This window comes from Lagenorhynchus albirostris, chromosome 8 (assembly GCF_949774975.1).
Source record: "Lagenorhynchus albirostris chromosome 8, mLagAlb1.1, whole genome shotgun sequence".
In the NCBI taxonomy this organism is placed as follows: Eukaryota; Metazoa; Chordata; class Mammalia; order Artiodactyla; family Delphinidae; genus Lagenorhynchus; species Lagenorhynchus albirostris.
The window spans coordinates 51538085-51556271 of NC_083102.1; the positions used below are offsets into that span (position 1 = coordinate 51538085).

The 18187-nt window shown below is 36.1% G+C and overlaps 1 protein-coding gene across 2 annotated transcripts in view; it reads right to left on the reverse strand.

The window, feature by feature from the left end:
• The window catches only part of STK31 (serine/threonine kinase 31), a 100919-nt gene extending 89159 nt beyond the window's left edge, over positions 1-11760 (reverse strand). For both annotated transcript variants that reach the window (XM_060156981.1, XM_060156980.1), the window contains exons 1-5: positions 11733-11760; positions 11592-11644; positions 5958-6056; positions 2366-2440; positions 743-901 (exon numbers count right to left, since the gene is read on the reverse strand). In XM_060156981.1, coding sequence (XP_060012964.1) covers positions 743-901; positions 2366-2440; positions 5958-6056; positions 11592-11644; positions 11733-11760 — 414 coding nt within the window. The remainder of the gene's footprint in view (positions 1-742; positions 902-2365; positions 2441-5957; positions 6057-11591; positions 11645-11732) is intronic.
• Positions 11761-18187: the final 6427 nt, after the last annotated feature.

Genomic DNA, 18187 nt, shown 5'->3' on the forward strand with positions numbered 1-18187 from the left:
AAATAAGTCATTTGAGCTGCTAAATATACAATACAAATATGATTACTTTGCAATGTGATATTCCCTCAATGGCAGTATCAGCTACCAAAAGAACATCACTGTTGCACAGATTTAAAAGGAGGTAGGATTCTTGTTAAGACTACCACTGAAATTATTAGAGGTCTTCCAGAATTAGGTTGCTAACCCAAAATTTAATGGAAACGAATACAAACAGTAGTCTACATTAGCAGAACATCACTGCCAATTACTATATCGAACAGTATGAGCCTCTGCCAAAAAGATACAACCTAATTAATTTACAACTCCACTAATTTCAAATTTGTGATATTTATCGCCAGGGCTAGATTAAAGAGCACTTTTATTTAATAAATACTTTCGCAAAAGCAAAAAACAAAATAATTAGATTCATCATTCTCTCCATCATAAAAGAGACTATCCTTTGAAGCTTTCACATCAGAAGAAACTACTTACATTTATTATATGTGTGCACATATACATACACATACACACACACACACACACACACACACATATCAGTCTTATCTGATCAAGAATGTTTACCTAGCAAAGATGAGCACAGATAAATAATTGTCTGTGAATTATTCTATAATTTCATATTTTCCATTAATTTATACAAGCTTTTACATCAAAGAAAATTAATGGATTTTTAGCACACTTATACTGCGTTTCCAGCACATAGTTTTACTTTCATTAGCAAAAATATTTACAATCTTTGACTTGCCTGATCAAACTGGGTAACTTCTTGGCCAGAAGGAATCTGTAGTCCCCAAAGTCTATACTTTTTGGCAACACTAGAAAACTGTAGATCTAAAGGAATCTCAGCTATATCAGATCGACTTAGAATTTCACTATTTCCATAGTCAATATATCTCACCAGATACTGGAAAAAAATGAGAGAAATGCTAATACAGAACTTAGATTAAATATCTCCAAAGAAACTACCCATTTGCTGCTTTCTGTTAACTACCTGTAAATCATGATAGCATTTTACCTGAAACTGACAAAATGCATTCAGAAATGAGAGCTCCAGCAATATCCTCAAAATGTAGAAAATCCATAGTCCATGAGATCCCGAGGATTTCTATATTTGGTACTAGTTCAACCAGTACCAAACTACTATTTCCAACAGTACCATTTCTCATTTTGATTTTTTTTAAACAATAGTATTTAAATAAAACATAAATCTGTGAAACTTATGACTCTCTCCTATCTCAAATGTTAAAATCAATCAACCTTCAAAATCAATCAACCTTCTTAAATTCAAGTTGGAAACAATAAAATCTGAAAATAAAAGCAAAGTTATGAAACTTTCTTTGATAAACTTAAGCCTACTCTAACTGTTAGATCTTGGAAATGAATCAAATTCACCCTTACCTCCAGCTCTATATCTGTGTGAAAGGTAAAAAAGAAAAATAGTTTATTACAAGGTCAAAAGCCATCTCGTCCTTTAATTTAAAAAAGTTACAGCCAAACCAAAAGCAAACACAAAATATCATCTCCAGTTGTCAAACTGTGGAGAAAAGGTCTATTTCACTAAGATAAACCACTACCCATGACAGTAATAAATCACGAGATTTTTTAAAGATATTTGGAACATTACTCAAGGTGTTTCACCTTACCTTATTACACCAAGAACAATATTTACAAAACATACATATTATAAAATATTTTAAGTCCAGGAAAGTAGACACAGAAAAAAACAGTAAAAGAAACCCTACAGAGATGCTTTTACAGAGCCTGCAATGTGCAATTGCCAGCAAACAGCTACTCAGAATCCTATCTCCACAAATTCCCTTAAAAATCTCCCACAATTTCACAACGTAAAAAACAAAATAGCTAAATGCAAAGAAAATTCATCACATTTAACCAAGGCGTGAGAAAGTGGCAAGCCAATCTTCATTATTAACAATATGCATATCAACTAAGTAAAAGATAACCATAACTTCAGGATCAATCAAATATTCTGTTACTACTCAACCTTAATAGAATGAACTTTTAAGTTACTCAGCAAGAATCAAACATAATTATTAAGAACTGAGGTACAAAGGACCAACTGGTCACCAAAAATAATCACAAATTATGTAATCTATACTTGGATAATCTGGGGTGATTATACAACAACTTAAAATCAGAAGAATATTCCTGAATCTGACTTGTATTTTTTTAAGCAATTCATTTCTTTTGTGTTCTCTACGGGGAAAAATTTATGTTTTAATCAGTTTATAAGTTCATTCAACCATATTTATTACTACTATGAATAAGCAATGAAGAACTAAATAAGCATCAAATTTTGGAACCAAAATAAATATTCCTCAGAGCAAAAAAATTGAACACTTGTTCCTGCCTTTTCATCACTGATTATTTTCAGTACTTTGCATCTGTACCAACATTTATCTTCAGAAAATAATCCTCCATAAATCTACAAAGAGAAAAAGAAAGTAAAATTATTTGGCATTTTAATGAATTTAATGCTAAGTAGATCAGAATAATAATTAGCATTTATTAAGGACTTACTATACACAAATAAGCATGTATAGATAACAACCCTATGAGGCAGGTACTTTGTTTTCACCATTATATGCCCAAAGTCATAGTAGGCAGCAGAACCAGGATTCAAATTCAGGCAACTGACTTCAGAGTTCATTATGTTTTTCTGCCTCTCCAAAAAACAGGAGAGAGAAGACGAAAGACATAAAAACAGAAAACTCAAAAAAAGGCCCAAGCATCAAAGACTTAAAGTCATGCTGTTTTGATGTCTGAAGACATAACTGGTACAATTAATTGTTCTTAAAACACAAACATGCCAAGTACATGCCACTTAAGTCTAATTCTCAACCATGGTAGGATCCCTATGTCCAACCAGACAAGAAAGATTCTTACACTTTTTACTTTATACAGAAAGACTTCAGTGTTATTGTAAATATAAGTAAATAAATTACATTAGATAATATCCTTCATACTGAACCTTCATATATTTTAAATTTATATTTTAATTTAATTATGTTTAATAGAGAACAAAGAGAAAAATTTACATACTTTAAGTCAGTGTCTCAACCTCAGCACTACTGACATTAGAGACAGGATAATTCCTTGGTCGGGGGACGGAGGCTGTCTTCTGTCATATGCGTTGTAGGATGTTTAGCAGCTTCGCCCCCTGGCCTCTATGTACAAGATGCCAATAACACTCCCTCCAGTTGTGACAACCAAAAATGTCTCCACGCATTGCCAAATGTCTCCCAGGGGTGGGAGTGGAAGATACAAAGTAACCCCAGGTTGATAACTACTTTAAATCATACATTCTCAATGGGAGAAATATTATCCCCATGGGAGTAAAAACTGGTTCTTGGAGCATGGAGGAGAATCTTAGATATTACAGTGGTTTGTAGTCCTCCAAAGTTCAACCCTACCTGACAACATAAACAGATATCCAGTGTATCTGTGGTGTTAAAATGTCTTGCAGAGAGGAGACCCATTAGGGGAAAAAATGCCTTAGAAGGGCATAATGAAAAAAAGGTTGAGGAGCATGGCTTTAAGTGATGGAGTATAAAATTAATTTATCACTCTGAACTAGGACAAATTCACAGATTTTAAAGCAAAAGGAATACAGAGGGTGAAATGTAAAAATCCTCAACTCCTCAAAGCAACAAAGTACAAATCAACTTAGACACACAAATGGATAGCTAAGAAAGCAAATGCTACAAAGGACAGGTGTGTTCAATTACCACTTAACTCTGGTTCCCTCAGCTAACACTCAACAACTGAAGGGCAAGAGACAGCACAAGTGGCATGGTACCCTCTCCTAGCCATCTTACTTCATTTTTCAGCAAGCAAACAGGTTTAGTAGCAGAAATACCTGATCATCAACCGTCCTATCCAATTTCAAACCTTGCAAAAGATCACATTACCGTTAGTTACGATTTTGTAATATATACCAATAAAATTAACAATTCAATACAAGGCAAGTGACAGAAATGGTGTATCATTGTAACCCAGTCTAGGTAGGGGTGGGGATACCTCTAGAAATAGAGCTCGAACCCAACCAAACTGAGCAATCTAAGGTCCTTGCCTCTGTTAGTGTGAATAATCACAACCACCATCATAAATACAAATCTATCCCAAACAGGTTTGTCTTGAGAGCACAGTCAGAACTATATAGTCATTCCCACTGTGCCTAGTCCCAATCTTCTCTCACGACTCCACAATTCACACCCATGTCCTGACTACATGGTAAGAGGAAGAGAACTACTCAATCACTAAAGAAAATTTACACAGTATAATCCATTCACAGATAATCAGAGGTGGCTAAGTAATCATTTATAATGAGAAGTCTATTACTGACAATAGGTTGAATTTTTTGTAAAGTAAGTAATTTATTTTGCATTCAACAGAGGAAAAACGGATATGTCTTAACTCATAATACTATTAAACACAGTCACAGACTACAAGGATGTTTTAAAAAAAACCCTAAAATCTTTACAAATTGCATTATCTTATCCATTCTGATGCTCAGCTCCAAGCTACAATCCTTTCTTCCTTCTAAATTTCTTTTTATACCTTTTTATATATGTCATTGGGGTTTAAAATTATTTTTAAATAAAACTAAATAAAGGCACATTATTAAAAGAAAATCAAAGTATACCCAAAGAGGTAAAGAGTAAGACTTCCTTCCCAATACTCTTCCACTTCCTGAAAATTTTTTGGAATGTTTTTGATCCACAATTGGATGAATCCATGGATGTGGAACCCATGGATATGGAGGGCCAACTGTACAGAACTTCCTACAAATCAATCTAGACAAACAACCTTGAAAACTGGGAAAAAGATCTAAATAGGTACTTCACAAAACAGGATATCCAAATGGGTAATAAAACCTGAAAAGCATGCTTAAGCTTAGTACTCCTCAGGAAAATGAAATTAAAATCACAAAATAACAATACACACCCACCAAAATGGCTAAAATTAGAAAGACTGACAATGAGAAAGGTTGGTGAGGACACTGAGGAACTGGAACTCTCATACTTCGCTGGTAAGGATGCAAACTAGTTCAATACTTTTCCAAACTGATTGGCCAGTACCTACTATAGTGAAACATGCCTACCCCATGACTTGGCAATTTTACTCCTAGGTATATACAAAAAAGAAATAAGTTAAACTATCCATTAGAAGGCTTGTATAAGGATTTCACAGCAGTTTCATTCACAGTAGCCAAAAACTACAAACACTCCAAACGCCCATCAAAGAAGAACAGATAAATTTTGGTATATTTATACAGTGAAACACTGCATAGCTTGAAAAAGAACAAACGCACAATAATATAGATGCACACAATAATATGGATAAATCTCAGAAATTACGTTGAACAAGCCAGACATATACAAAAGAGTACATATTGTATAATTTAAGAACAGGCAAATGAACCTATGGTGATAGAAGCCAGAATAATGATTACCTTTGTCAGGGGACTACTGACCAAGAATTCACTGAGAAGGGGCCTAAGGGAATTTTCTAGGGTGATAAAATTGTATCTTGATCTGGGTGGTGATCACACAGATGCATAGATATGAAAAATTCATCAAGAGATTAAGAGATACACTCTTCACTGTAAGTTATATGTCAATTAAAAAATATATGTACATATATATATTGTCCAACTGTTCTCCATAAGTATGTCTCTTACAAATTTTTATGAATCAGTGTCAAGGGCAAGGATTCTATTTTGTTCACCACTGTATACTTAATGCTTAACACAGTGCCCAGTACCTAGCAGATGGTTCATAAGTATTTTTGAAAAAGTAAACTTATTATGACTGTAGTTTATACAAATTCTAAAAACTTGCCTCTTCCTTTCAAATATATTAAAAATTCCAAAAACTATAAAATCTGAGACACAGGAAAGCTAATAAGATAGAATAATTATACCCAAGAATATGGCTCACCTTCTTTGGATCAAGTTTCCCAAAAACTGAACTGGCATGGGGACAGACTTCAGACAGTGAACAACCAATCTTCATAATATCCTTATTTCTACTGATACTCTAGAAGGAAGAACAGATATAGTATAAGATTCAGTAAAATATTATTTGACAGTGTTATGCAAATGAGGGTTCTACTATGCATAATACTTAAAAGGTTTTGGAGCATTAGAAATTAAATCAATTCTTATGTCATTATTTTTTCATAATTCAAAAAAGTTCTTTGTAAGAAATGGAATTAGGCTATAGAAAATTTTTACTTCTCAATGAGTTCAAATTACTTGGAATTCAAACTAAGATACCAAATATTATTAATATCATATTAAGAGGTAACTTTAAACAATTGTCTCTGGGTTTTACTTCAGCTCTAATTGCTCAAAATAGATACCATATTTTGGTCAAATGACATGGATCTTCTCACATATTTGTTGTTGTGTAAAGGAAACAGATGTAAAAACAATTTCAAAATGTACAGGTTCTCTGTATATAAATACTGTAATCTAGTTAGTAAATTTATTTCTCACAGGGGCATGGGTTAACAATTTTGAAACTACTTTAGGTGTATACTAGGACTGAACAAGTAAGTAAATATGTTCTAGATAATGAAAGCAGAGAGAGAGAAATTACAAATAAGGAAAGAAGGCTAGAATGAACCTGCAGTGTTAGATTACAATTGGAAAGTATCAGTATGAACTCGTGTGTGTGTGTGTGTGTGTGTATACATACACACACACACATATACACAAACACACATATATGTGTGCAAGTGTATACATGTTTGTGTGTGAATATATGCATATATGAAAGAGACACACAGAGATACAGATGTGTATATGTGTTAGTTATATATTTGTACTTATATAGTATATTTATAAATATATATATAGTTCCTATCTCTGTCCACTGAGAGAGCCTAGAAACAATGACACTCAAGTAGCAATAAGCACACCTAGTGCCCAGATCTTGATTTTTAAACACCATTCTCCAATAAAAGGAACAAGAGTTCTTTGGAGAGTGGTTGAATCCAGGGCTAGGACAGGGAAATAAAAGATGATCCTGGAACATCTGGTGATGCCAAAAAGTAAAGTAATATTCAAAAAAAGAATGGGTGCATTTTAAAGGATACAGTAGCTAATGTAAACAATCTCCTATTGGCCAAAGCTGGAACAATTTAAACAACAAAATAAATGATAGTATGGGATTATAATCCATGGAATAAATACCCATGGATTTATATTAATATAAATAATTGAATAAATAAATACATAAATGCTGGAGAGGAAATAGCTCTTCCTTAAAGAGGAATTCCAATTAATAAATGTAGAAGGAATGAGGAAAATAGAAAACCATCATTAGGCAAAGCCCATAGCAATAAATAAAAAATTCGTGGGTAAAAAGTTTAAGAGAAACAAGATTAGATAGTCTCAATACATCTCCCTCTAAAACACTTATTACTTACAAAAGGAAACACAGTAACTTTACAATTAAGAAACCCAGCAGTTACCACCTTAACCAAGTGGATCAAGGTTAACATCATCAATAGTGAAATATAACAATATCATAAATCCCCAATATGACATACTTTCAGTACACATCACTTCTGTAGTATTACTGCCAATCTATTTATGAGAAATCATAAACAAATAAAAACTGACCAGAATTCATTAAAAATGTCAAAATCATGAAAAATAAGTATAAATAAAGGAACTATCAAAGGTTGGAAGAGACTAAGGATACATGACAACTAAATATAATGTGGGATCCTGAATTAGATCCTGGAATAGAAACAAAAAAAAAAAGGCGAGGCGGGGACGGGGAACTGGTAGAATTTGAATAAGGGCTGTAGTTAAGATTTAACAGCATTGTACCAATGTTAATTTCCTGACTTTGACCCTTGTACTTTGGTTATGTAAAATGTTAGCAACAAGGAAAGCTAGGTGAAGGGTATAAAGAAATTAATTTTACAACTTTCCTGTAAGTCTAAAGTTATTTCAAAGTAAACTGTTAAATATATATATATATATGTTCTTTAAAAATATATCAATAACGTGAAGTCAGAAAGAGAAAAATATTGTATATTAACGCGTATATGTGGAATCTAGAAAAATGGTACAGATGAACTGGTTTGCCAGGCAGAAATAGAGACACAGATGTAGAGAACGTATGGACACCAAGGAGGGAAAGCGGGGGGCGGGGGGGGCGGAGGGTGGGATGAACTGGTAGATTGGGATTGACATGTATACACTAATATGTATAAAATAGATAATAAGAACCTACTGTATAAAAAAAAGTTAAATAAAATTCAAAAAAACAAAAAATATATATCAATAACATATTCAATAAGACTAGAAAGAACATGATTATCTCTGTAACAAAATAAACTCTGAAAGAGCAGTTCAAATGACATCATGATGAATATAAGTACTGATAAACAGTAAAAATGGGAAGTGAATTTAAACTGACCCCAAGACACACTTGAAGCAGCCTTTGTAAATAAACTCCTGGAATGAGCTCGCTAAAGTTCAAAATACACCAAAGTACTTTACATAATTAGATTTTGTAGGTATATGGACTAGCATAAATGGAAGCTCTTTTTTTCCAAAGGTCAAACACTTAAGATTCCTTCAACTGCCACTCATCAAACTAGGCCTACCAAAATTTCTGAAGTGTTTTCATGTAAATGGCTTAAATGGCAGAAATCCATAGTGGTAGAAAAACAGAGACTATGTGTGAGCAAACCTTCAACTTGACCTGCCTCCACGTGTTTCTAAATCTCTATTTACTCTTCATCTACACCCTATCCCAACCTAAATAAATGTTAAAATTTGCATCTTTTCTCTCCTGCCATATTCTTTCTGTAGGATTACTATTTTATTGTCGCCCTTCCTGTTACACAGGATGTACACAACTGGTGTTAAAAAGTACAATACATTCTACAGCTGAGCACCACTTTCTATAACTGAACAGGCAAAGAAATTATACTGAACATCAGCATCTGGCAGTATTTTTCAGGAAAAAAAAGTGTCTAAAGTGGGTTTAAATTGATTAACACTATTAAATCACTTCTAATATTTGATATTATATGATTCAATACAGCCATACAATTACATAAAATGTGTTAACATCAAAGAATACAACCAAAATTAAGATAGCAAACAAAGCCTATATAACTTTTTTTAACAGAAAATACTCTTGAAACCTGCATGTAACTGCCCATTCTTTTAAAGAAAACCTACTTAAAGCAAAATTATCAACCTCCAGAAAAATCACACACAGTAAGCCTATCCCCACAAAGTGTACAAAATGCACACTTGAAAAATACAAAATTAAAACAACTGTAAGCAACAGGTGAGCTGCATATTTATAAGAATGTGAAAAGAAGTCCTCCCATTTTTAGCGCTGTTGTATAAAGAACTGTCTTTTGATGTGAAATTCATGAATTGTCCTGTTGGGACCACACTTTACAAAAATACCATGTTTTTGAAATGAGATTACAGAGCAAGATAGAGCATCTTAGCAATGTCACCTTACTAAAGTTTTTTTCTTTGATTTTTACTACTTTATCAAAATATATCAAAACTATCAAACATCAAAAGATGTTCCTTAGATATGTAGGATTCATTTTTAAAATTCTTGCTTAGAAACAATATACAAAGGAGAAGCATATTTACTCCCAATCACACTCCTGAAAGATGCTTCTCAAGGTTGAGAAGGGTCTTCTCTCTTTTTCTCACTGGTTGTTTTTGGCCTTAGCATGTGCTAAGATGTGAGATTTCAGGTTAGTCGACTGAGCAAACTTCTTATTACAACCGTCGAAGGGGCACATACAGGACGTGGCTCCGGTATGGATTCGCACATGTGTGCACAAACAATTTGCTTCTCGAAAAAAATCATTCGATTCATGTGGACGCCTTATCAGTTTTCACTTAATCTTTTCATCCAATTAAGATATTTTTCCTCACTTTTTGAAATATGTTTAAATTTCTACAGGGGCCTCAACTTCATGGTTGAAATCAGAGGTTGGCAAATTATGGGCTCTCCTACCTGTTTTGGTAAATAAAATTTTAATAGATCACAGCTATACATATTTATTTATGTATTGTCTATGGCTGCCTTTGCACTACAATGGCAGCTTTTGTAGAGCTGAACAGTTGCAAAAGAGACCCACAAACCTTAAAATATTTACTATCTAATATTTCACAGAAAAAGTTTGCTGACTCCTGGTTTAAATCATAGTTCCAAATTCAAGCAACAGCTTCACATAAAGGTCAATAAAAATCAAAGTCTAGAGCTGCAATGACCAATACAATAGCCAATTCTTACTTGAAATATGGCTAGTCTGATTTAAGTTGTGCTGGAAATCTAAAATATACACTGGATAGGAAAAAAAGGAAAATAAACTATCTTGGTAACATTTGTATTTATTATATTTTGAAATGATATTGTGGATATGCTGAGTTACATAAAATATATTTATTAAAATCAGTTTTGCCCATTTCTTTTTACTTTTTTATGTGTCTACTAAATTTTAAATTACTTATATGGCTGACATTGTATTTCTACCAGACAGTGCTGGTCTGAAAATCTTATTTAAGATAATAAATGTTTTTCCTACATAATGAGCTTAAAAATATCATTTATCATCCAACCTGGAACACTGTTGAGAGGGTCACAGGTGCTACTAATGCAGAGACAATGGGCATTGAACCAGAACATTGTGGGTAACCTTTAGAAAATATGTTCATAAGCAGAGATACAAATTTGCCAAAATTTTTCTATGACTATCACCCTTCTAAAATGTTTTCTATATAGATTTAAGAACACTGAGTTAATCATATGTCTTCTATAACCTTTCTTCTCATAAATCCTATTTCCCACATTGCCAATTCACTCTACCCGTACAAAAAGGAGTTCTCAGGCTGCAGAAGTACAGAGGAATGTTATTCCCTTCCCTCCTATATCATGTAGTTCACAAAATTAAAAATTAGTGAGTAATTGTGTACCTCTGAGGGATTCACCTTTTAAATTCTGGAACATAAGCACTTTGGTGCCTTGCTTTGTATTTAAAACTGAGTAAACTTATCTGTCCTGACGCATGCCAATGTAAAATTATAAATGTTCCATTAGTACTTCCAATTATATGATGAGAAAAACATTATACCTCAAATTCAAAATTAAGCCAATAGAAAAAAATGACTGAAATTTTAAAACTTAGTATCACTTAAGAAACAATCTTATCAAAGACCTCTAGATGGGGCTGTAACTTCAGAAATACAACAGTTTTTCAGCATCTTCAGTAATTTATGCAGCCTAGATGTGTTAAATTGAATGTAATTCTAAAACCACTACAATTTTGCTGTTTTCTTTTTCAACTCAGGGTATTATGAGCATACTACTCATAATTCTGGTATTAAGTTCCAGCTGTAGCCATTTGTCTTCTAATAACGCCCTGTGTTAAATAATGTTCAATAAAAATTAAGCATTGAGAATAACAATGATATATATACATTAAAGGGTTTTTATTTTTATTTTTGTTGGGGAGGACCTGGATTAGTGGAGGAAAGGGTGGGAGAGGAAATCAACCAGGCTACTATTTACCTGGGCCCAAAACGTTACTGCATCTTCTACGTGACTTCCAATCACATCTTCAACTAAAACCAAATCACAATGCAAAGAAAATTAGAAATTAATCAACATCATCTAGCTCTTACAACCAAAAATAATTTTTAGTGTCAGTACCTTTACTGTAATGTACTTCTTCATCCATTTGGACAATTCCTGAAAAACTAAAACAATTCAATACTTTGAATTAGGTTCTATTAATCTGTCCATTAACACTGAATCTTTAAAAGACTAAACCATATAAGGTCCGAATTCCTCCAAATACGTTTTGTCCTAAGTTATCAAAATTTAAACTCTATATTAAAAACAACCCCAAAGATATTTTCTTCAATAATTGTTTTCAGTATATTGTATTTTGCAATTTCATCATACGCAATTTCTATCTTTGAAATTATCTCTTTAGCCAAACCTTTACAAATTTACATTGAAGTGTATAATTCATGCACACTTTGATCAGTTAAATAAATACTTCAGAACAATGTGCATACTCTTTTAAAATAATTGATGCCCTCCCCAAACATGAGTAGGACTTCCATAATTTAAACAAAAAGAAACACTACAAACATATGTAAAACAAATGCTTCCGACTGGTATTTAATTTTTAAATAAACATATCCATTTTATTTAAAAGGCATAGTTGCTTCTGCTTTTGAAGATACCCTGCATTTAAAAACTGCAAAATGAATCAAACTTTATACATACCTTCAAAAATAATTTTCATTAAATAATTTGCTTTCCCAACTGCAAAATATTTCAAGATAAATGTCTACAAGTTTATAAATTTATCCTTAAAACACCAGAAGATTGCACTTTACGTGCATAAATGTTATTTTTTTAAAGGAAATGGAAAACAATAAAATTTTTTAAAGAAATTTAAGAGTTAACTAAACATCACTACACCAAAGCTCCAAATACTCTCCCAACTATGGGGGGAAAAGTTAATCCTATGGGGGGGCAGGAGGGAAGGTCGTAAAAATTTTTTAAATTTTATTCTTATTTTCGTTACAACTTTAAAAAAATTTTTTCGCATACACTAACACATCTTTAAAAGAAGGATTCTTCCTCAAATACTGGCCAAAAGTAATTTTTAAATTGAGCAAAAACTTGTAAAACCAAGTTGGAATCTGTTCAGGAAAACTATATTTCACTGGAAGACACTGGCTTAAACTTAGTAAAAATGAAAATGTTTACTTTGGAAATCGCACCACACGATCTAAAAAGCCACAGCTAGAATAACGTTTAAATGTTACTTTTAAAGGGGTCAAAAAAGACTTTTCCACATGGCTATGAAGGAAGTGATGCTGCACCCACTTTCTGCAAACCTGGATTACCAAACGGCACTTCCAATTCACATCGAGAGTTTCGAATAAGTTAAGTCCAGGTCGCTCCTTAACACCTATTTCAGGAGGGATTTCGAAGCTTAAACGGCACGTAGTTTGCGGGAAGAGAAAATTCCACCCGACAACAGGCCTGCAGGTCCCTGTCTTCACCCAGAACACGCAGGCCTCAGTTATTTGCAGGCCGGCTTCGCCTCCCGGCACCACACTCAGTAACTGGGGTGCCTGTCACCCTCAGAAGTGCGCCGGCGGCTCGGAGACCAAGAAGGCCAGGAAACGGGCCGTGCCCATACTGGTCAGCCCTAAAGACCACCAGAGGTGAAAATACGGTCCCTGAAGCAGCCACCATCGAACCTACCAAAAAGACTCCTACTGACCTCGCACTTTTCGCCAGAGAAGTTCTAGAAAAGTGCCCCCGGCCCACACGCTGGGCCCTCAGCCCTCCGTCCCTAGACCGTGGCTCGCCGTCAGCTCGCCGTCAGCCGGACGTGACGCAAGTGCAGAGGCTTACCTCGCGTGCCCCGGCCACTCTGGCCCCACACTGCGCTTGCGCGATCTTTGCTGCGCCTTCATACTGGCTCAGCGCGAGCCAGAGCCTCGCTCACGTGACCACCAAGGCCTGGGGGCCTAGGGCGGGGCGTGCTGGCTGAGGCCAGGCACCCGGCGGGCAGTGCGCGGAGACTGCGCCTGCGAAATTTATGGGCGGGTATTCCCAGCACCTGCGGGCTAATGGCTACATCTTTAACAAGCCATCAAATAATGATATAAGGTGGTGGCTTGGATTTTGTGGCCTTTCCTAATTTGTACGCAGTGATTAAAATTTTAAAGCAGCCAAGTTAGAAGAATCCTGGCATTCTTTTTTACAGGTGGAAAGGAGAAAATGACTTTAGTTAATGAAAATGTGGTTTTCAGATTGGTAGCTTTACAAGCATTTCTCGGTCCAGCCTAGCGTCAGATCCATCTCTTGTGTTGCAGCGTTTTTCACATTAAGGGGAAAAACTAATATAGCTTATCTATCCGGTTATAAGCAGATATTACCCTTTGTGGCAAACCTTTCATAACAGTAGAAAATTATCTGCATTCATTTTTATTTTTTTTCTGGTACGCGGGCCTCTCACTGTTGTGGCCCCTCCCGTTGCGGAGCGCAGGCTCCGGACGCGCAGGCTCAGCGGCCATGGCTCACGGGTCCAGCCGCTCCGCGGCATGTGGGATCTTCCCGGACCGGGGCATGAACACATGTCCCCTACATCGGCAGGCGGACTCTCAACCACTGCGCCACCAGGGAAGATCTCCATTAATTTTTTTTTTTTTTTTTGGCAGTACGCGGGCCTCTCACTGCCGCGGCCTCTCCCGTTGCGGAGCACAGGCTCCGGACGCGCAGGCCCAGCGGCCATGGCTCACTGGCCCAGCCGCTCCGCTGCATGTGGGATCCTCCTGGACCGGGGCACGAACCCGCGTCCCCTGCATCGGCAGGCGGACTCTCAACCACTGCGCCACCAGGGTAGCCCCCCTCCATTAATTTTTAACTGCTTGATTGAAGTATAATTAATATACAATAAGCTGCAGGTATTAAAAGTACATATTTAGATGGCTGAACATATTATATACTGTTGCAGTCATCCTCACTGTTAACAAAGATAACAGTCATTTCCTTTACCCCCCCCAAAAGTTTCCTCATGCCTCTTTATAGTACTTGGCTCCCCATGTCTACCCCAAAGAACAGATTCTGCTTTCTGTCACCATATGTAAGTTTGCATTTTCTAGAATTGGATGTTAATGAAATCATACAGTATGTCCATTTTCTCTGTTCTCTTTCATTCAGCATAATTATTTTGAGATTCATCCATTTTTTCACATGTATCAATAGTTCGTTGCTCCTTATTGCTAAGTACTATTCCACTGATACCAGCTGTGGGGTTTTAGTAGATACTCTCTATCAGATTGAAGAAATTACCTTCTCTTCTTAGTTTGCTGAGAGCTTTTATCATGAATGTATGTTCAATTTCGTTGAATACTCCTTCATCTATTGTGATGATCATGTGGTTCTTTTTTAATTAGTTAATTGATTAGTTAATTAATTAATTTAATTAGTTAATATGATGAATTACACTGGCTAATTTTCAAATGTTAAACCAACCTTGCATCCCTTGGATAAAACCCACTTGGTCATGATGTATTATCCTTTTTATATATTCTTATATTAGATTTGCTAAAATGTTAAGAATTTTTGCATCTATGTTCAAGAGGGATATTGGTCTGAAATTTTCTTTTCTTGTAATGTCTTTGTCTGGTTCTGATACAGAGCAAAGTAGATGACCTTCCTTCTGACATATCTTTAGGAAGTCAGTAGTAGCCCAATGCTACATCACAATGCCTATGCCATTCACTTCACTTCATCTAATCATGTAGCCACTGTATCATCTCACATCATCACAAGAAGAAATGTGGCTACAGTACAACAAGATTGTGAGAGAAAATTTTTATCACATAATTTTTATAGTACATTGTTATAATTGTTCTATTTTGTTATTGTTAATCTCTTACTGTGCCGAACTTATACATTAAACTTTATCATAGGTATGTATGTATAGAAAAAATGTAATATTTATAGGGTTTGGTACCATCTACGGTTTCAAGAATCCACTAGGGGTCTTGGAACATATTGACCAGGAATAAGGGGGGACTACTGTATTCTGCTGTCATTTGGCTGAGTGTTCTATAAATGTCACTAAGATCAAGTTGGTTAATAGTTGTCCAGGTCTTCTATATCCCTACTGACTTTATATCTACATAACCCATTGGTCAGGGAGGCCCTTAGGTCATTAACTCTGACTCAAGCCTGCAGCACCTGAGAAGCATCTAGGGCAAAAAGCAAGAATATCAGCTTCTAAGTTGATCTATCCCAATTATATATATTTAAGGACTGTAGAAATAAACAAAGAGTGTGGCCAGACCCACTGTACCCACTGAGATGGACTTCGGCCAGGACTTCATTTATCATTGGGCTTCCATAAAACCAGAGGACCATAATGGTGTTTTGGGTCCTTTGGGATCCATATCAGCTCAGATCCTGTCCAATAGTCCTTGGTTTAAAATCTTAATATTCCTCTTTCTCTACTGCATAGTTACCCTGGTAAATGGTGTTAAATGACTGACCCTTTGGGGAAGCATCAAGGCGATGTTAATCATATATACTTGAGAATCCTTCCTCAAAGGGATCTGGGCTTTCCCTTCCATCAATGGGCTCTAGATCTGAACTGCCTTAGATTCAGAAATTGAGTGAGGAACCATGGTTATACAAGTCAAATAACATCCTAATCAGCCGTGCTTCTATCTTTCCCCTTGGAACATCATGATCTTAACCTTCTTCACCAATCCATGCCTTCGTACCTATTAATTATGTCCATTGGGCCTCTGACAGTTAAGTTCCACAACCTGGCCTTTGACATTTCTGCATCCCATCATCTACACTTATATAAAGGAGCCCAGTATCATGGCAGCATCTTCTACCATCAACTCTACCCTGCAGAGGTTAGCCACTGCCGAACTTCTGTGTTGCCGGTATATTCTTCACCATTACATTTCTTATTGCCTTAGTTACAAGCATCATCTGAGCCTTCCCAAAGAAAACAGTCAAGTGGTAGCTTCTCCAGTTTTAAACAACAAATCCATTCTAACATTGCTGTTTTCTTGAACTTTCTGACCCCCTCCTCAATACTATGCCAAATAACTTCTGGCATTTCTACCATATCTTCCATATGCTATCCTAGCAATGTGTTAGGACCAACTCCAGATACCCTTGCCAGGACATTAAAGCCTGAGTCATGAGTAAGTGCTACTATGTCACTCTTTCCTGTCAAGCCTTATATTCCACTCCCTGATCCAACACCCTCAAGATCTATTCCCAAACATGTTTCCTAGGTTTCTTCCAGTACATTTAGACCAGAACCTGCAGTTCATGCAAATTGTAACCTATCCTCCTATAGGAAGGACTGTATATCTGCTCTAAGGGTATGCTGAGATCTGATCCTAGTTACCAGTTCAGAGTCAATGAGGCATAGTAGGGATGGGTCTTAAGGAGAACAAGTATTATCTTGCAATGCAAGTGCCTCAAATAGTCTTTGCAGGATCTCCAGGCAAGGGCAGACTGCTCTCTAGCAACGTGGAGGAGACTGCTTCAGCCAGCTCAAAGGTTCAGGAAAACCTGAGGGTTCAATATTTCTCAGGCTCACCAACACACATGTCCCCATTGCATGTTTCAGGGTTCCTTTTCCTGTAGGCATGCTAACTTTGGTGGAGGAAATGATCAAGGCTGTGCATTCAGTTTCCTTTGCAGCCTTGCCACCTTTACCATTAAATTTGGGCTGGAACGTCAGCACAGATGGCCTACATCCACATGAGATGAGATTTTTCTTGAAAGGTGCTATTGAGGCACTCTGGTTTCCACAGCATGCCTTAAGTAGCTAACATGAACCTATGCCATTTTCTTTTTTCAAGGTTTCCAAAGCAGTTAACAATGGCTAAAGAACACCTCCATCTTTTTAATTTCCGTTAGTCCCATTCCACAGTAATGTCACGGCTACGGTATAACCTAACACTTCACCTTCCACCTGCTATTCACGCAAATCCACTACAGTAACTGTGATGCATCTACATGCCAGGAGTTATCACTACCCCACTTATCACCAGCTATGGGTCTTTACTGTCATCTATTCAATGAATATTGCAGTCACAGAATCCCATCCTGAGGGTTTGCTTTTGAAGGCCATTCCTGATACCTGTCATAGGCTGGGTTTACCCCTCACAAAAAAGCAAAGCCTAAGACAAATGTTCAAATACAGGTAAGTATATCTGAGGGAACCAGAGGAAGGAGTCAGGGAGGGGAAAGGGGAAAAGAGAAAGCTAACATAAGGATGTGGGGTTGACCATTGCTATGGGTGACTAGTGCTCAATCCTATTTTCTGAGAAAGATTATGAAAGGCATCTCAGAACTGTCTTCCCAGCAGAAGGAAGGGGAACTATTTATCTGTCTATTGGCTTCCACCTCCCATTAGTCAAGTCTGGTCCCAAGGTCATTAACCCACCCGTGTATTTCATACATGTATGATGCAGAAGGGTTCCAGTGGGCATCCGAAGCCACAGTGTCAGAGGATCTTTAGAGAAGACAGCAAGACAGAGTGCCATCAAATGGCTTCCACGTGAAGCTGTCAGAAGCCTGCTTGGAAGTGTCTCACA